Source organism: Gigantopelta aegis, chromosome 13 (genome assembly GCF_016097555.1).
Source record: "Gigantopelta aegis isolate Gae_Host chromosome 13, Gae_host_genome, whole genome shotgun sequence".
Taxonomy (NCBI): domain Eukaryota; kingdom Metazoa; phylum Mollusca; class Gastropoda; order Neomphalida; family Peltospiridae; genus Gigantopelta; species Gigantopelta aegis.
The window spans coordinates 30119127-30140068 of NC_054711.1; the positions used below are offsets into that span (position 1 = coordinate 30119127).

General features: G+C 38.6%; 2 protein-coding genes across 3 annotated transcripts in view; one reads left to right on the forward strand and one right to left on the reverse strand.

The window, feature by feature from the left end:
* The window catches only part of LOC121387463, a 77973-nt gene extending 65324 nt beyond the window's left edge, over positions 1-12649 (reverse strand). Inside the window, exons 1-4 of one of the 2 annotated variants that reach the window (XM_041518585.1) lie at positions 12511-12649; positions 8821-8918; positions 4654-4703; positions 1739-1865 (exon numbers count right to left, since the gene is read on the reverse strand). In XM_041518585.1, coding sequence (XP_041374519.1) covers positions 1739-1865; positions 4654-4703; positions 8821-8906 — 263 coding nt within the window. In that variant the 5' untranslated portion in view covers positions 8907-8918; positions 12511-12649. Of the gene's footprint in view, positions 1-1738; positions 1866-4653; positions 4704-8820; positions 8919-12499 lie in introns of both variants that reach the window. The other variant, XM_041518584.1, reaches the window with a different exon arrangement.
* Positions 12650-14889: 2240 nt separating this feature from the next.
* LOC121387033 (zinc finger MYM-type protein 1-like) lies at positions 14890-18497 on the forward strand. Its single transcript, XM_041518041.1, has 2 exons — positions 14890-14941; positions 16563-18497. The coding sequence occupies exon 2, from the start codon at positions 16575-16577 to the stop codon at positions 17964-17966; it is 1392 nt and encodes a 463-aa protein (XP_041373975.1). The 5' UTR covers positions 14890-14941; positions 16563-16574; the 3' UTR covers positions 17967-18497.
* Positions 18498-20942: the final 2445 nt, after the last annotated feature.

Sequence of the window (20942 nt, forward strand, 5' to 3'; positions counted from 1 at the left end):
TACTTAGGAGAGAGAGAGAGAGAGAGAGAGAGAGAGTAGAAGAGAGAGAGAGAGAGAGAGAGAGAGAGAGAGAGCGAGAGAGAGAGAGAGAGAGAGAGAGATGAGAGAAGAGAGAGAGAGAGGGTAAGGATAGAGACAGACAGAAAAAGAGAGTACAGAGAGTCGGTAGGGAGCTAGAAAGAGAACAGAACAGGGAATGATAGGGACAGGAGATACCAGACAGAAAGAGAGAACAGAGAGGGAGGGAGCTAGAAAAGTGACAGACAGACAGACGGAGGGGGAGGGAAAGGGAAGGGAAAAATCTCTTTCCTTCATTATAATTTTCCTAAGAAAAATTCTAAATATATAAGCACAGTTTCCTGTGACGGGGGATGTTTGGAAGTAGAGAGAGAGATAGAGTAGAGAGAGAGAGAGAGAGAGAGAGAGAGATCTAGAGAGACGAGAGGAAGAGGGGAGTGGAGGGATATAGAGAGAGGGATGGAGAGAGAGAGAGAGATGGAAGGAGAGGGAAAGTAGAGACAAGACCTAAAGAGAGACAGAGAGACATGAGGGGGGTGGAGGGAAAGTGAAAATCTCCTCTCATGCATTTTAATAATTCATACGAAACTCAAATATATAACACATTTCCTGTCACGGAGGAGGTTGGGAGGAGGGCAGGTTTGGAGTAAAGGAGAGAGAGAGGAGAGAGGGGAGGGGAGGAGGAGGGGAGGGATGGAGGAGAGAGAGAGAGGGAAGGAGAAGGGAAAGTAGAGACAGAACAGAAAAGAGAGACAGAGAGGGATGGAGGAGGGAGAAAGAGACGAACCGACAGAGGTAGGGGGAGGGAAAAGGAAAATCTCTCATCATTCATTTTAATTCCTAAGAAAATCAAATATTAAACACATTTCCTGTCACGGAGGAGGTGGGAGGGGAGGGAGGGAGGGAGGGAGGGAGAGAGAGAGAGAGAGAGAGAGAGAGAGAGAGAGAGAGAGAGAGAGAGAGAGAGAGAGAGAGAGAGAGAGAGAGAGAGAGAGAGAGAGAGAAAGAGAGAGGGGAGAGGGAGGGAGGGATGGAGAGAGAGAGAGAGGGAAGGAGAGGGAAGTAGAGACAGACAGAAAGAGAGACAGAGAGGGAGGGAGGGAGAAAGAGACAGACAGACAGAGGGAGGGGGAGGGAAAGGGAAAATCTCTCTCATTCATTTTAATTCCTAAGAAAATCAAATATATAACACATTTCCTGTCACGGAGGAGGTGGGGAGAGAGAGAGAGAGAGAGAGAGAGAGAGAGAGAGAGAGAGAGAGAGAGAGAGAGAGAGAGAGAGGCGGGGAGGGAGGGAGGATGGAGAGAGAGAGAGGGAAGGAGAGACCGACAGAAAGAGAGACAGAGAGGGAGGGAGGGAGAAAGAGACAGACAGACAGAGGGAGGGGAGGGAAAGGGAAAATCTCTCTCATTCATTTTAATTCCTAAGAAAATCAAATATATAACACATTTCCTGTTACGGGGAGGTGGGAGGGAGGGAGGGAGGGAGGGAGAGAGAGAGAGAGAGAGAGAGAGAGAGAGAGAGAGAGAGAGAGAGAGAGAGAGAGAGAGAGAGAGAGAGAGAGAGAGAGAGAGAGAGAGAGAGAGAGAGAGAGAGAGAGAGGGAAGGAGAGACAGACAGAAAGAGGGTGGGAGAGGGTGGAATCAGATTGGAAGTGGAGGGGGGGATGAGCAGTACCATGGTGCCCATGGAAACAGAGCTGTTGAACATACAAGTTTACCTGCGAGTCTCGTCCTGGCTAAGTGAGGTCTTCAGTCCATCCCAGGGCAGGGATTGGAGTTTTCTGCAGGGTTCTTTCCCTGGGAGATGAGCTCTTTGCCATGTGGGCCCCTTAAACAGCCTCTTCCCTGTGATACAAATACACATAAAGTAACAGTTTATTTCAAATTCAATTCATTTATTTCTTAGGGTTGACGTACCACCCTGTAATAAGGAGAATTGCACTAACATATATAATATAGCACAAATATATAACAAGCAGTAATTCTGAGAGGTTATACTGCTAATGTAATAAGTATACATGTCCCCTGTGAGATGATCAAATTTCTGTATCAGGGGTGGGAATTGGTGAACTGTAAAAAAGAGGAAATCTGGAGGGGTCCTGAAAATTCTTGAAATCCTAGGTTAAAATCTGTACCATCTGACACATTTTGGAGGAAAGGAAGATTAAAATACGAGGAAACGCAATGTTCCATGAGAGGAAATGGCTGATCCGAGGAGAATTCCCACCCCTGCTGTATAGAGCTCTTAAATTGAAGGGCCATATGGGTATATTGCCATGAAAGTCAAACTTGATCTATAACAAACCAGTGATAAAGTTGTACAGAAAATTTTAACTCAATATCATGAGGCATATTGTAAAACAAAAAAATCCAGAAAACACCTTTTTGTATCTTCCTCCTAAGTTCAAGGGCCATAACTCTATCAAAAATGTATAATTTGCCATGAAAGTCGAAGTTGATCTGTAACAGTACATCATAGGCAGTGTTTCTGCCAGCAAGACCTTTTGGGGTATGGCGTTATGGAACTGAATACAGCCACAGTCAACAGAAGGTATGGTGGCGGGGGGGGGCCCAGAAAGAAAATGGGTTAGGTTTAGGGTTAGGGTTAAGAAAATCATACAGTAATGATAAGAGTAATTATTTTTGTCAAAATGTTAACTTTAAAAACAAAAATCTTTCCAATTTTTGGGGTATGGCACCATACCCATTTTACCCTCTGGCAGAAACCCTGAATTACACAGATGTAATCTGCCATTGAAATCCATGTTAAACTGCCTAACTTCAAATGAAGATTGCCAATAGAACGGGTTCTCGTTGGCACTAGCAACATACACCATTGCGTACATACATTATATAAGCATTTATTTTCACACAAAATTGAGAACATTTCCATCTCAGTTTTTAGCTATATCAGGGCATAACATTTTTATTTTTCAAACAACCAATATGTCGTTCGTGTGGTTTTAGTGTTAATGGGCAACAATATTCAAACGAGAATCTAAGATGAGTGATTTCCGTAGCTTTGTCCTATATTTTTTGTTTGCTAAGACAACTTAAAAACTACCATGCGAAAATAAACATTAGGTTTGTTTGTCCTAAGGCGACCGACCCATGAAAATTGACCTGTATCAAAATCTTTTTTGACCTCTTTTGCGGAAGAACGTTTTTGTCAATATTTAACCAATTTCAATGTAGGCTTAATTAAACAAGTATAATATTGATCTGTAGATGATATTTGTCAAACATTTTAAAACGTTGATATAATTTAAAACTTTTTTATTAACATCAGTCAGTGTTCGAGATTAAAAAAAATTGGTAGTATCCCAGTTGGATACTAGCATTTCAAAATCTGGTGTCCCAACTGAGATTTAGTATCCCACTTAAATGAAATTCATAAATAACATCGTAACAAACTTGGACTTAACTGTTACTTAACTGTTACTTAACTTCAGTAAATGACGACTTCCATTGTTTCAGCGAAAAATTAAAATGCAGGATTGAAAAACCCCCAGCAACAACATTATATGGTATCCCAACGGGATACTGGGTTATTGAAGTCTGGTATCCAAAATTAGATTCTGGTATCCCCAGGATATCGGGATACTGTTAATCTCGAACACTGTCAGTTTGGATTCATTGGAACAAGAAAATGATTTTCCCGCAACGGTGGCACGAGATCTCATGCACCGGAGTGCATTTTGGTAATACATGATACATACTCTTGTGTTTTACACTAAATCAATCAACTGGTAGCTGCACAGGTAGCTTCACGTGAACCAGATGAGGCTATGTATTGGCATTCTTTGACAGTCACAAAGTTAATATTAGTGGTCATTTTGTCCGACACTAGGTACAGTCGCTAGACCTGATTCAGTCTGAAAGAAGCTATATATATATATATATATATATATATATATATATATATATATACAAGAGTCGAACCCTGCAGACAATCCGTAGGGTAGCATTTTATAACTAAAGTAGACGGTGGTCGTGAGGGAAATAGCTGGACATGTTGAACGATGGAGAAAAAGCTGGTTAGAACATTACCATCAAGCACATATGAAGTACATCTAGGTCAGGGATTTCCCACTGCACGCAGTTTTCCAAAACACTGATGGTATTAGCCAACACACGCTTGTTTGGATTTTCTGATGAGTGATTACAGCTTTTGCACGAATGATCCGTTTATGCTGATATTCAATTGGTTTTGCATAACCTACTGATTAGCGGTGATAGATTCTATTATTCTTTTCACACTTACAATTATACACCGGTCTCACTGCACTTAAGAATATGTTTGTGTTTGTTTTGTTTAATGACACCACTAGAGCACATTGATTTATTCACCATCGGCTATTGGATGTCAAACATTTGGTAATTATGACGTAGTCATAGAGAAGAAACCTGCTATATTTTTCCGTTAGTAGCAAGGGATCTTTTATATGCACCATCCCACAGACAGGATAGCACATACCATGGCCTTTTATATACCAGTCGTGGTGCATTGGCTGAAACGAAAAATAGTTCAATGGGTACGCTGATGGGGATTGATCCCAGACCAACAGCGTATCAGGTGAGCACTTTACCACTTACCCTTAATATACGGTAAGACATTAACAGTGAAACTCACAGTCTGAGGTGAGAGTCGACACCAGCTTCTGCGGTTCCTGTCGTGGAAGGCTGTGAATTCAAAATAACATTTCAGTTAATTAATATAACATTACAATTCAACAAGTTAATTCAGTTAAAACATAAAATATTATATACTAAATATGTAGCAGCTTCCTCTGATGACTACCGTGTCAGAATTACCAAATGCGTGACATTCAATTAATAGCCGATGATTAATTAATCAATGTGCTCTAGTGGTGTTGTTAAACAAAACACAAAACACACACTACAGTACAATGATAAATTAATCATTAGCTAGTGGATGTACGTCAAACATTTGATCGTCTTCTAGCAGAGCAAATTTGCTAAAAAAATTCTCTTTTCTTTGCAGTAGTAGCAAAGAATCTTTTATATACATTCCCACAAACAAGACAGTGCATACCATTGCCTTTGAATTTGATATACCAGTTGCGGGGCACTCATTCAAAGTTAATGGGTCTGCCGAGTGGGTTCGATGCTACACCTCTATCACCTTATGTTTCAGTGCTTTCCCAACTGAAATATACTTTTAAGACTTGAGTAAGAAAAAAACCTTTAAAGACTGGGTAGTAAAAAGACAAAAAGACAGTGTAATAAAATAAACTTAAAAGACTGAGTAATAAAACAATCTTTGAAGACTTGGTAATAAATCGTTCTTCCACACACACACACACACACACACACACACACAACACACACACACACACACACACCCATCCACACAGGACTGAAGCTAATGGTTAAGTTTACACAAATTCTGTATGTTGAACTAAGAAATGAAGTCATACACCACTTCCTCTCTCCCATATACAATAAGCAAAATATTAAGTATTCTGAGAGTAGTGCTAAAGAAATACATGTCCCCTAATGGACTCAACAAGTTTCTTAATCTCCTAAATTCAAGGGCCATACCTCCGTAAAAAGTGGGCAAGTCACCATGAAAGTTAAACTTCATCAGTAACAGTACATGATAAAGCTATATGCAAAATTTCATATCAATATCTTGAGGCATTACAAAACAAAAGTCCGGAAAAATAATTTTCATATCTCCTAAGTTCAAGGGCCATAACTCTGTCATAAATTGTTAAATCGCCATGACAGTTAAACTTTATCTGTAACAGTACATGATAAAGATATACAAAAAATTTCAGCTCAATAGCTCAAAGTCGTCTGTAAAAAAAAGTCAGGAAAACAAAGTTTCACAACTCTTAAGTTCAAAAATTAGTAAATTGACATGAAAGTCAACCTTGATCTGTAACAGTATATAATAAAGCTATACACAAAATGTCAGGTCAATATCTCAAGACCTTCTGAAAAAAAAATCAAACAAAATGTAAACCTCGGCCCTCACAAAACACATTTTGTCCCTCGGATTGGAATTGCTTTATCTATCTATACCTCACAATGGTGATAGATTTTATTTGTTGGACCAGTAGGGGACTAATAGAATTTAATGACCACTAGAGCATGTTGATTTATTTATCATCGGCTAATGGTTGTCAAACATTTGGTAATTGTGGTATATGGAAGGAAGGAAATGTTTTATTTAACGACGCACTCAACATATTGTATGTACGGTTATATGGCGTCAGATATATGTTTAAGGAACACACAGATATTGAGAGACAAAGTCCGCTGTCGCCACTTCATGGGCTACTCTTTTTGATTAGCAGCAAGTGATCTTTTATATGCACCATCCCACAAACAGGATAGCACATACCACAGCCTTTGATATACCAGTCATAGTGCATAGTTAGAATTGCCGGATCTATACCTCACAACGGTGATAGATTTTACTAGTCCTCTCCAGTTAGACCAGTAGGGGACTAATAAAATTAAATGACCACTACAGCACGTTGATTTATTCATCATCAGCTAATGGTTGTCAAACGTTCGGTAATTGTGGTATATATAGTCTAGAAAAAACCTGCTACATTTTTTTATTAGCAGCAAGGCATCTTTTATATGCACTTTCTCAGACAGGAGCACATACCGTGGCCTTTGATACACCAGTTGTGAGGCACTGGTTGGGACGGGGAAAAATCCTGTTAGAGAAAGAGACCATCAAGGGGGTTCGATCCTGCGACCAAAGTGCATCCGACGAGCAGTCTACCGACTGGGCTAAATCCCACTTCCTTATGCAGGGCTCACAATAGGATGTAAAATATGGCCTGCTGCTATTGTTATTTTGTTTAAACAGCAGGCCAAATAAGGAAGGAAATTTTTTATTTAATGACACACTCAACTCATTTTACAACAGGCCAAAAGAAATAGGTCCTGCTAGCTAAGAAAAAATATGGCCTGCTAAAAAATAAGAAAGTATATGGGGTGAAGAAGGGAGGGTTTCAACTTTGGGATATAGTCTGTGGAAAATTAGTTAAATAGCATCTGTCCCGAAACCTTAGTGGTATATGAGCATGACAAAATTTATCTCGGCTCGGCTCGGCTCGGCTCGGCTAACCAGCAGATAAGCTAATTGTATATACATCCATCTCTGGAAAAATTATTTTAGTGTGGTTTGAGAAGATGAATTTTTATTTCACCTGCTAGACCTAAAAAACTGACTGCATTTCACTTTTCGTAGACCGCTATTTCGAGCCCTGTTATGCAATAAAGAAGGAAGGATCAACTGATCTCCAAATCTAGTCCCAGTGGTGTGGATATAAAAGCCATCAGACTTAACGCAGTGACTGCCGTTTGTCGGGCATGATCGCAACCACGCCCGTATAGCGCCCATAAAACATATCTCGCAGCGCGAAAAAACGCTCCCCACAATAAATTTGCAAGGTGAACGTTTTTGAGAAACTGAAAATAAAACTAAAAGTCGTGTCTTCCTTAATATAACATGTACATATGTATCAATTGTTTTCATTGGATGTATGTAAGCCGAAGTCGTACTGTCTATCGGAATATTCCGATCATTCGGAACACTTCGGCCTATAGTTCTATTCTTAATCAGCCGAGGTGTTCCGAATTATCACGAATTTGCAGAACGGGTGGGCAAGGTGTGTTGCTTTTGTAGCAATCTAGCAAATTAACTGTAACCAATGTCAAAATAAAAAGATATTGCTATGTTTATTTACTTGTTTATGTACTAGTAACTCCCTGTTATATTTAATTATCGGTTTTACTTTCAAAATGTTCACATGTTGTCAGGGGGCAGAAATTAGGGTTTGCCGAATTTGTTGCGTACACTTACGGCTGACGTCAGAGTCTGAGACAGATGTGTGACGTCGTTAGTTGACCACACTTCCTAGTTGAAAATGAGGAAGGTTAGTAATTAAATTTAATGACAGTGAAAACTTTAAAAGTTCAGTGATTAATAATTAACTATTTGACACACATGTGGTTATATAGTGACAGTCATAAAGTTAACCAGTGAGAATGGTTAGTAATTAATTATTAATGAGCAGTTAAAACTTCAAAATGACAGTGATTAAATTAATATTTGCTTGATGATATATATATTAGTGGTAAACTTGTTAATATGACTAAAATGAAAAGTATAAGGATGTTTAGTACATGCATAATTATAAATGACAGTGAAATGTGAACAAATATTAATTTTATATTATTATCAGTTTGGTGACATTTACATTTCAACAATTAAGTTATGCTAATTTCTGAGGAGAGCAATGACTCTTGCAAAAAAAAATTCAGGGGAGCTTTTTTCAGCTCCTGAAGATTTTACAAACGGCAGTCACTGGTACTGGATTCACCTCCCGGTAACGTCTCCTGTACAGGATGAGTTTTAATAATTTAATTGAAACTGATTTAGTTAGTTTTGTTTTCTTTAATGACACCACTAGAGCACATTGATTTATTAATCATCAGTTATTGGAGGTCAAACATTTTGTAAATTTGACAGATAGGAAACCTGCTATATTTTTCCATTAGTAGCAAAGGATCTTTTATATGCACCATCGATCCCACAATTTTACCTTTGATATACCAGTCGTGGTGCACTGGCTAGAAATAGAAATAGCCCAATGGGCCCACCAATGGGGATCAATCCCAAACCGACAGTGAATCAAGTAAGTGCTTTACCACTGGGCTACGTCCTGCCCTGTGTAGCTAATTCAGAGAAGAAGAATAACTATTAAGTAAAATAGTAGGAAAAAATATAAAATAACAGAAATTTGTTTACTTTATGACATGGTGCTCGAAATTGGTTGCAGTCATGTATGCTGATTGTGGCGGTAAACTGGACACATGTTCTGTTAGCACTGGCATCTTGGCAGTCGCCTGTAAACACAAGGTCTTAATTCAATAAAAACATTCAGTATCAGGGTTTCTGCCAGAGGGTAAAACAGGTATACCCAAACATTTTGCCAATTTCTTTTTTTTTTAAAGTTAACCTTTTGACAAAAGTAATTACTCTTATCATTACTGAATGATTTTTTTAATCCTAACCCTAAACGTAACCCATTTTCTTTCTGATGGAGGACCCCTATACCCCCTGTTGACTGCATGTGGTTGCATTCAACTCCATTGTGCCATACACAAAAATTTCTTTCTGGCAGAAACACTGATAGAGTGTTAAATAAACTAATCTTTACCACTGATACTGTTGTAGTACTTAATAAATACTGTTAAAGCATCAGTCACATAAATATATATTTTAGCTGATGCAGGCTTATAATTTCAGGGCTGGAGTAAAAATAAAACATTTAAAAACGAAGGAATATGTTGGCACAACTGTGGTTATCACTACCCTACTACAGCAAAAGGTTGTAACTGAAAGTTGGGTGCAAAATTAATTAAAGTATTAATTGTGTCTATTTAAAAATATTAATAAGCATCAAAATAATATAGCCAGATACTAGAAAGGTAAAGTTAGTTAACAACACCACTAGAGCACACTGATTGTAAAATGACTAAATATCAGCCTCAGTACTGAAACAAAATATACACTTTACGATGCCTTTTCTTGTTTTGCGGCGGTAAAGTTACTTTCACTTTATCGATGGTACTTCTATACTACAGTGACGTTCCAAATGTTTGTTTTTTAAAGCTCATTAGTAAAATATTATGTCTAATATACAGGCTATTCCTTTAGAAATAAAACATTTGGCTCGCATCTATACTGAGCATTTAGTTTAGACTGGTCGCAAGTTGCAATATAATGTTGTCTACTGGTTTGCTGCACATCAAGTATCTATAAATCAGTCGCAATACTAGTCAAACTTTAGGGTCTCGAAATTACAATACTCAACTGAATAATAAACTTCCTGTAATCGTGAAGTTTGCAAGTTTTAATTTCTGAACATCTACAGATCATGACGTAACCAATTTGTGGTTCACGTAAATTTAATTTTGCGTAACTAACACGCGAACAGAATGGCGGTTCACATGAAATATTGTGCCCTGAAAAGTACCCCTGTATCTGCTATTTCTTTTGGTAAGGAAATGATATTGTTGTCATGAATGGTTTATCACAATGTCGAATAGTAATTATTAACGGTCTTAGTATGAATGAATAACGATGCAGAACCAAAAAGTAATTTACTAAAAAAATTAATGATTGTATTTACAGAATCGGAATGCAAAAGTTTATCCTACTCATATTCTGCAATATATTTTTTTAAGTTAACAACACTGCTGGAGAGTAATCGTAGATAATTCTTTTGAATGCATGTCTGTTTATATTAATGTCGTTTCGCTATTATTAGTGATTCTAGTTGAATCGAGCTGGAATCGATTACATAATGCATGAATGCACTTTAAAGTAGGTTTTCTTGTTGTCGTTCAACTGTATTGGGTGGGGTGTCCAGATCTCCTCAATAGCTGTAAAGCTTTCCAACTTATTTTTGTCAGGTTGATTCGTGTATAATAATTTTAACAACCCCATGCATGCACGTTTACCATCAACGTCCCAAACTGCGTTCACCTAACGACAAAAACACGAATACGATATTTACGGAAATACTATTCTACATTTTTCAGCTACAATACGTGAAACAAACTAAATTGGAATCAAGTAACGTAAAAAATCAACAATGTGGACATAAAACAAATCCATTCTAATAAATAAAAGTGAAACACCCTCTGGTAAACAGGAAATGATGCGACGTTTCTAACTGCGTTCAGGCGCATGCGTTTGCAAAAAGTATCGTACTGCACGTGAGGTTCGTCATTTTCCATTTTTAAGGAACATACATGAAAAAATATGTTTCTTAATTATGCACAGTTGCCGAACACTTAATTTATTAATTTTTTTAAAGGAAAAATTCAATTTGTCTGCGTTTTATCAACACACATCGCTCACACTTGATGTCAATACTGATAGGCATTACATTCATACCTGCGAATAGTTTGTAAAATATCATTTTTTTAATGAATTGATTCTAAATTAACACAATTTATATACTCAAAATTATTTACAACTGTTATGAATGGATTATGAATACTATTCACTACAATAGAGGCACAAAAATGTAGCATACCTTTTGCAGATTGAATATAATAATTGAAAACAAATTCTAACAACAGGGGTCTTAAAAATCATAAAACATTTAATTCTTTGGCCTTGTTGATCTGGCACATTCAAGGTCATTTGACACGCACCGAATGTTAATTCATCTTTCTCCATTTTAAGTCAATTTCTATGAGTCATGTGGACCCGATATCGGTAATTTTAAGGAATAAACAAAAACGACTTATTGTCCGAACCGAATTGTTAACAACTACAAAAAATGACTCTCCTACCTTTAATTGCCGTTAGATTTCCTCCAAACTTTGTCCAGACACAAATCGTAAAAAAACCACTACAAATATACAGATTCCACACATGAGACTGCAACGATGTCGCCGATATCGCCTTTGCTGAGATTGCATAGGGAAAAATACATGCAGTTTTCTGCCGTCTGCCATGTTGCTTGTTTATGGAATACTCTTCAAGAGGGGTGAAAGCCTCCAAAGTATGTGACACAATTAATATGAAATCAATGATCTCTTGTGGTATCATTAATTTTTTTAAAATAATAATAAATAATAATATGACGTCATCACGTCTGCTTTTATATCATAACATGTTATGACGTTGTTAGATTAAGTCCTATCCTTTCACCCCTCTTGGAGAATATTCCATAAAAAGCCAAAATGGCAGCTAGCACAAAATTACATGCTTTTTGCCCTATGCGCTCTCAGCGAAGTCGATATAGGTGACACAGTTATCATCTGGTATGTGGAAACTGTGTCATTCTAGTGGTTTTTTCAAGATTTCTGTCTGGACAAACTTTGGAGGAAATCTAACGGCAATTAAAGGTAGGAGAGTAATTTTTCGTAGTTGTTAACAATTCGGTTCGGACAATAGTAAAATTAATGGATTTAGGGGTTTGTTAAGTTTTGTATTTAGATACTTACTTTTCTCAACTTTATTGTTTATAAAAATGTTCCTGAACTGTGAAGAAAAACTTCATAAATGAACGACATGCCGATGACAACAAATCGGATTTTGATTGCGCGAACCGTGCACGAGAAAACAAAGTGAACGGAATTTGAAGCACAACGCAGTTAGGAACGTTGACATACCCTAACAAAAAGTGAATACTTGATTTGCCTTAGGCTATAAATTTTATCTCGACACATTAATTTGTTTATTTTAATCTCATTTTGCTAAAAACCTGTTCATTTACTATCCCCATGCAAAAGTGAACGCCGTTACAAATCTTCAAATGGACAAAAGCTCGTTTACAAGTGACACATACACCGAAATTGGTCCCTTACGGAATCAGGGCATCCTGAGATACAAAAAGTTATAAACCTCTTTTTTTTCCCCCACTAGTTCCTCTTACTTTGTCGTCGTGTGTACTTCCTACCCTTACCATATATTTACCTACAGAAGATTAAATACGTCTGCCAGCAATGGTTACAAACAGTCTGCGCTTTGTATTAATGATTTTGAAACAAAGGCAGAAGGCAAACTTTTTTTTCCTTCTTTCAAAAGAGCCATTAATGACGTCAACCGAGCTGGAGATTTAAGAACTCGGCCGACAGTGGCGATATCAGCCGAGATTTTCCGAATGAAAACGATTAAAAAACTTTTTTAATAATAATAAAGTTTGTTTTGTTTAACAACACCACTGGAGCATATTGATTAATTAATCATCGGCTACTGGAATTCAAACATGTGGTGATACGTAGTCATCAGAGGAAACACGCTACAATTTTGCAGCAAGGGATCGTTTATATAGGCCTATGCTAGTATGCACTTTCCCACAGACAGGAAAGCACATATCACGGCCTTTGAGTCTGACCAGTTGTGGTTGAAACTAGAAAAAAAAAACCAATCAGTTGAATCCGATCCACCGAGGTGGTTCGATCCTGTGACGCAATCATCTCAAGAGAGCACTCAACCGATTGAGCTAAATCCCGGCCGTAATCATAAAGATTAGAAGAAAAACGAGTACCGTACTGGGGCGTAGCCAGAGAGGAAAATAACGCCGAGACAAACCCAGACCTGTAAAATTAGTATCCGTGTCATGGGAAAAAAAAAAAAAATCTGGGGAAATTCCAGACGAGGCAAGCGCTTCATCTGCCTCATGCTGTCTACGCCATTGCCGTATATATTATGACATAGATTAAATGCATACAATATGATATATATATGTGTGTATATATGTAGATTAATTAATGCTAAATAACAAACAAAAAATAGCCAAACCTGTCTGATTTGGTCTCCTTTTTTTTAATAAATAGGTTTTCCATATCAAGCAGTCATTTTCAAATTTTTAAGTTGAGTGAGGGCGTCACAAAATTCAACATGGCCACCATTTCATGTTATTGGCTATAACTGTCTCGATCTATATTAAACCTAGGATGATAAGTTTTGTGTCTAGCCATAGGTTTTGGCGGTCAAATAATCCATTTAAACCATTTACAAGGTTTGTTACGGTTTATGTCTTAGGAAATCCAAGATGGCCACCAATATGGCTTGGATATGACTTTCAAGATTCACATTAATTCTATTACAACTGTTAATTTTGGTGTCTAGTCATAGTTCTGTTGCGTTGGTGAATTTGTTTAAACTATTTACAAAGTTGGTTAGGGATTACATAATAAGAAATCCAAGATGGCCACTAATATAGGTGTGAAATTATAGGCAATTCCACGAAAACAGCAATCTCAGGGTGAAAATCAAAACATACTTTCTGATTGTGGTTTATTGTTATTTAGCAAGGTAAAAGGCTTCAGATACCTACACCATATATGTAAAGTGTTATTCACTGTTTCAGCTACTAACTAGTATACTGAGTGGACGGAAACAAATGCTACATTGCAAAGACTATAAGCAATTAAACCAAATTAGTGGCGTTCAAAAAAGAACTAAATATTAGTCTTTAAAACTATATACACAGCTTTTCATTATACAGTGGAACCTGTCTTAAGCGGTTACACAAGGGAGTAAATAAAAGTGGCCTCTTAAGCCAGGTGACCGCTGATTACAGGTTGCCACATATAGAGTCTTTAAAACATTTGTTGTTGTTTCTTGTTCTGCCGTCTGTACTGCCAATTAACGCATGTGTGCTTCACAGTTGACTATAAATAAACTTTTGACATGTCGCCCCCGTCAGAAAAAACTGGAATGTATTAAATTAACCGTTCTCAACACGTTTGTTTTCTTTTTCTTTAATTCCTACTTCATGTGGTAGATTGTTATAGTAAGTGAATCTACATACATGTATATCAAGCGTAGTCTGCCCAAAGGCAATTAGAAGCATTCCAGAATCAGACTCGAGTTGAGATGTCGGGACTGAATGGGTACTAGTATTCTTGAAGGTGTGAAGATCGGTTATTTGCTGCACCTTATAGCTGTTGTTAAAATATCCCTTTTATCTAACCTATATACTGTGGCCGCTTAATACAGTTATTTTAGTGATTTGGGATCCGATTTCAGTGGCCGGTGGCCGTGTTAGACAGGTGACCGCTTATTACAGGTGTATTTACATTATAAATCGTTTCGGAGGGAAAAACGTGGCCGCTTATGACAGATGACCACTGATTACAGGTGGCCGCTACGACAGGTTTGTCTGTAGTTTCATATTTCAGTCATACTGTGCTAGGGTCTCCACAAGTACTCGAGTAGGCTACCCGTGCAAGGAAGAGCAAGACTCGACTCCGTTCACAGGACTCTAGTACCCGTGCAAGGAAGAGCAAGACTCGATTCCGTTCACAGGACCGGGACTCTAGTACCATGGGCGTAGGCTGGGGGGGTTCGGGGGGTTCGGACGAACCCCCCCGCTGAAGCAAATGGTCCGCTTTCAGAAGTAAAATATTACTATTTTTTTTTTTTTTTTTTTTTTTAATTATTATTAAATTTTGTTTAACACAGTGCTGTATATGGCTCTATATTCATATAGGCGTCCATGCGTGCCCGTCGCTTGTTATTACATAGTTTTATTTTGTTATAAAATAATGTAGTACACCGAGCTCATGTTAAGCTTTCGAAATGTATGGTCATCAACAAGGATATGACGTCAGACGTTGACGAAAATATGATCCAAAGACATAGAAGCCTGGTGATTTCGAATTCCAAACGTAAGTACTTGCAAATGACACAGCCCAACTACATGTACCTATATGCACTAGTAGCGGCAGTATACTTATTTCAGTTGTTTTCCAGCCTAATTTTGTTTTGTTCAAAGGATAAGGAACATACACACTCGTTTTCAATATTTGATGCGCAAGCCAAAAATTAAAGCCGCATTATCGCCCAACCATACTATCCAAAGACATCTTATCTGCTCAGTGGTGTAGGAAGGTGATTTCCAAACGTAAGTAGGCCTACTTGCAACAGATATTCCCCCAACTATCAATATGCACTTAGACTAGTAGATATAGTATACTTATTTCAGTTGTTTTCCCGGCCTAATAAATTGTTTTGTTCAAAGGATAAGGAACATACATGTAGCACTCTATTTTGAATATGTGACACGCAAGCCAAAATTAAAGTCGCATATCGCCTAACCATGTTATCCAAAGACAGTGCTCCACAACTAGTTAACGAAGGTCATGGTATGTGTTATCCTGTCTGTGGGATGTGCATACAAAAGAGCCCTTGCTGCTAATCGGAAAGAGTAGCCTATGTGTAAACATAATTATGGTCCTTGACCATATGTCCGACGCCATATAACCGTAAATAAAATGTGTTTAGTGTGTCATTAAATAAAACATCGGCAGTGTCGTACCGGATATACGTTTTTTCATTGGTTCGTATCGATAATTTGATGTAATTTTAGTAAGCGACGCCAGCTTCTCTGATAGCACAGTGCATTTTACTTCATAAACATGTTGGTAATAAATAAAATACCGCACTCGTTTCACTAGATATCATTAATTTTAGAAAACTCATGAACTTCCCAAGTATCTGACCTCACTTTCGTTCGGTTAGATACCTTTGGGAACTTCATTCGTTTCGTAAAAATGATATCTAGGGAAAACCTGTTTAGTACTCTCTTGCTCACTCTCTTTTCCCCCATCTCCCTCTATCTCATGCATACGTGTCCACACACACACACACACACACATACACACTTGACATTGACAACTTACCTTAAGCTTAAAATGTCCAGTACTCATGGCGACTGTCATTTTAGAGTAGGCCTACACGATAGGTTTTATTAGCGAACAAACAAGAGCTTTTTAAAATAATTTTTGTGGTCATATTTTACTGTAGGAAACATGCTAACAATGTAACTTTAAATAAAACAGTAGAGCTAGTGTTTGTTGCCTAGTTAGGCCTCGCATTATTGATAATATATACTGTAGTTCAACTCGAACCTTTGATCGTTGTACTCCGTTTTGAATTACGTATGCAACTTTCTATTCCAATCCAATACAATGGAATAAATGAAAGTATAACTTAGTGTGGTTTTAAATTGTTTGCAGCAAACATTCGAGATGGGCAGGCCAGAGAAAAGAAAACAGGAACTGAAAATTGCATCCAAGAGATGTCAATCCCTGGATAAATTCTTTAACAATAAACGACCACGACCAAGAGAAGGGCAAACCCAACAGGCACCACGAGAAGAACGCCCGACTCCTGACGAAAAAAGTAATCCATCAGAATCGCCATCAGGGTCTGCTAGCGAAGGATACAAAGAAGAATCCCAAACCAAGACACCTACTGCAACAATTAACGATATTGGACATATCATTACTGCAACAATGTCAGTACTAGATATTAAAAAAGCAATTGAAGGACTCTCTGATGGAGAAAAATATACACTAATCAAACACCATAGCCAGCCGTCCGAAACATATACATTTCCTATAATATATGTTGGTGGCTGTAACCGCAGTTTTAAACTCAGCTGGTTGAAGGAATATCAATGGTTAGTTTATAGCCAAAAACTCGATGGTGCCTTTTGCATCATGTGTTCACTTTTCTGTATGAATCGAGAAGGGAAAGGGCAATTTGTCAATCGGCCATTTATAAATTGGCAAAAGAAGTCCGAAAAGTGCAAAAGCCACGAAAGCAACGAGTACCACCAAGAGGCAATGCAAATTGCAGACACGTTCATCAAAAGTATTGAAAATCCTAATGCCACTATTCCAATTTTGATGGAAAACAATAGGTCAAAGAACATTGACAAAAACCGAGAAATACTTCGATGCATTGCAGAAGCAATTGTGTATTGTGGCAAGCAAGGTATAGCATTACGTGGGAAGAACGAACACTTGGAGGATGAGAAAACAAACCCGGGAAATTTTCTCTCCTTGATCAAGGTACTGGCTAGGTATTGCTCAACCTTACATGAACATTTAATGGAGCCACAAATGAAATGTGTCACTTACTTGTCACCACAAACACAAAATGAGTTACTCGATGTTATAGGCAATCACATAATTCTCGGTGACCTTGTCCAAGAGATAAAGACAGCACAGTTCTATAGTATCATGGCGGATGAGGTGACATCTCATAACACTGAACAGCTGGCTCTGTGCGTCCGCTTCGTGGATTCAGATGAAAATATTAGGGAGGAGTTCATACAATTTTCAAAAGTGATTCGCACCACGGGTGAATATCTGGCCAATGAGATCATTCACATACTGGAAAACCTTGGTATACCATTGAAAGATATGCGTGGTCAAGGATATGATGGGGCGAGTAACATGTCATCTGGTCGAGTTGGCGTCCAGGCTAAAATCCGAGAGCATGCTCCATTAGCAACATATGTGCACTGTAGTGGCCATTGCTTAAATCTGGTTATAAGTCACGCCTGTAACATACCAGAAGTGCGTAACATGATCGACAAACTTAAGAACTGTTGCCTTTTTTTTCCGAAATAGCCCAAAGAGAAATGAACTTCTTGAGTTGATTACAGCGATTAAAGTCGAGAACCAAACAAGGAGAAAAACTTTAATTGATCTCTGTCGGACCCGATGGGCGGAGCGCCAAAATGCCTACCAACACTTTTACCAGTGCTATTTCTTTATTGTTGATGCCCTACAGGTGATCGGCTACAAGATGCATCTTGAAGAATACAATGGTCTACATGAAGGTTTTGCAGAATTGTATTGGGATTGGAAAACACAGACCCGCAGTGATGCGCAGCAGTTGCTCACTGGTATAACAAGTTTTGGCTTTATTATAGTTTTCCTCACAGTCTACCAATATCTCTCACATCTTTCTGGACTTACTGTTCAGCTCCAAAGCTCCTCTCTGGATATTATTCATGCATATAATGCCGTGAACGATATTAAAGATATCTACAAGAAAGAGCGCCATGACGTTGACAGTAATTTCGAATCTGTAATTTTCAAACAGGCAGAGAGAATGGCAGCAAAAGTGGGTGTTGAGCCCAATAAGCCAAGGGTCAGTGGGAGACCGATATACCGTGCCAATAATGCTGCAAGTAGTACTGTACTGGAACACTACAAACTGAACTTGGCAATTCCTTTCTTGGATCATGTGTGTGAAAATTTAAACTCTAAGTTTTCTGGACTGGCTAAAACTGCAATTTCACTGCTAGGACTAGTACCATCTATACTTTGTGAAAACAACATGTCGATTGACGAAATCCTACGTATGTACAACGAGGATCTCCCATCACCCGAGGTGACCGACCTAGAATTGAAACGTTGGAAAATGCGATATGAAAATGTGTCACCTGAGAGGAGACCTTCTACTCCAGCTGCTGCGTTGAAGGATTGTGATGGAACCCATTTTCCTAACATAAAAACTCTTCTCAGGATCGCATGTACTATTCCAGCAACCTCCTGTGAGTGCGAACGAAGTGCAAGTTCATTAAGGCGTTTTTACATTCATATGCGAGGGCAACGATGGGGCAAGAACGCCTGTCTGCATTGGCACTCTTGCACATTCATTACGATAAGGAGATTGATCTTGACCGTGTCGTGAACGTGTTTGTACAATGTCATCCAAGGCGTCTTGAACTCTCATCGATAATTAAACCATAAACCAGTTACGATCTAGTAAGTGGAATTTCTGTGGTTTGTTGTTCGTTTGTATTGTTTCTTTGGGTTTTTTAAAATATATAATTGTAATATATATATATATGTATACGTTGTGTGTGTGTATGTGTGTGTGTGTGTGTGTGTGTGTGTGTGTGTGTATGTGTGTGTGTGTGTGAACAAGGGTCCACTTGGTTCATATCCGAACCCCCCCATGACCAGGTCACGCTACGCCCCTGAGTACTCGTTCAAGGAAGAGTAAGACTCGACTTCGTTCACAGGACTCGAGTACCCGTGCAAGGAAGAGCAAGACTCGACTCCGTTCACATGACTCTAGTACCCGTACAAGAAGAGCAAGACTCGATTCCGTTCACAGGACCGGAACTCTAGTACTCGTTCAAGGAAGAGTAAGACTCGACTTCGTTCACAGGACTCGAGTACCCGTGCAAGGAAGAGCAAGACTCGACTCCGTTCACATGACTCTAGTACCCGTGCAAGGAAGAGTAAGACTCGACTTCGTTCACAGGACTCTAGTACCCGCGCAAGGAAGAACACTCTTATTTAATTATATTTCAACGTCATTTTGCCATATGCTTGCAGCCGGTTACATTATAGGGCTATGATAATGTGTGAAACGCAGTACAAAGGCATGATTTGGCATCCATGTACTAATACCAGTTTAAAAGGACGGGGCCGTTCAAATATTACGTAACGCTATTTTTGTCAAAATTAGACACCCGCCCACCCCCTTGTAACGCCCATAAATGCTAGACCATACAACCCCAAAATATTACGTAACGCTCGGAGATACCCCCCCCCCCCCCCCCATTTGACATTTGATCCAAATAGGAAACTCTGTTACCACATAGGTTACGAAAAGGCAGGTAGGAATTTGTTATTTGTATATTCCTCCAGACAGTACATACCAGTATTTGATGTACTAGGGGACAAGATGTAGACCAGTGGTAAAACGCTTGCTTGATCCCCGTCGGTATAGGATCGATCCCCGTCGGTGGGCCTATTGGGCTATTTCTCGTTCCAGCCAGTGCACCATAACTGGTATATCAAAGGCCGCCTGTTCTTCTGTTTTTTTCTGTCAGGCCTTCTTTCGGGTCTGTCTCTCCGTCCTTTATGTTTGCCCTGTCTGTCTGTCACTGTCCGTCTATATGCCTGTTTGTCCTTTGGATGTCCTAACGTCTGTCCCACACATAATTTCCCAGATGTTTTATTTTTCACAATGCTTTGTGATACTGACCTGAAATTTTGTGTACAGCTTTATCATGTACCGTTACCGATTTACCCATTTTTGACAGAGTTCTAGCCCTTGAACTTAGGAGATACTAACATTTATTTAGTCATTACTCTAAAATACCTCTAGTGAAATCCCTTTAGCAGTACGTCTAGAATGCTTGTTTATTCAGTCAGTCACTGTTCTAAAATACCTCTTGGGAAATCCCTTTAGGGGGGTCTTCACAATTGTGAACGTGTATGCTGGATTAACCAACCGTCGCTCACTCCCGACATCCCAGCAGAATTGGTACACTCCTCAAATGTTAATAACTTTTTAACACCCATGTAAGATTTATTTTGTGTCTAAAAATGCACCAAACCACCACCCCCACAAGCAAAAAACCCCCACCCCAAAACAAAACAAGAGCCCCCCCCCCCCCCCCCCCCCCCCCCCCGAAAATGACTATCAGGACTGAGATTTATGAAACATGTGACAAAGATATTAAATCTAATCTGTAGCATTATTTGTCATTTTAACACTATCGGGGTACTTTTTAAGAAGGTTACCTTTATTATCACCTACTTGGACGAACAAACAGTCTGTATTAACGTTATTAAATT

What these genes read in the sequence shown, in the direction of transcription:
- LOC121387033 (XM_041518041.1), top strand. Translation starts at nt 16,575, where the DNA reads ATGGGCAGGCCAGAGAAAAGAAAACAGGAACTGAAAATTGCATCCAAG.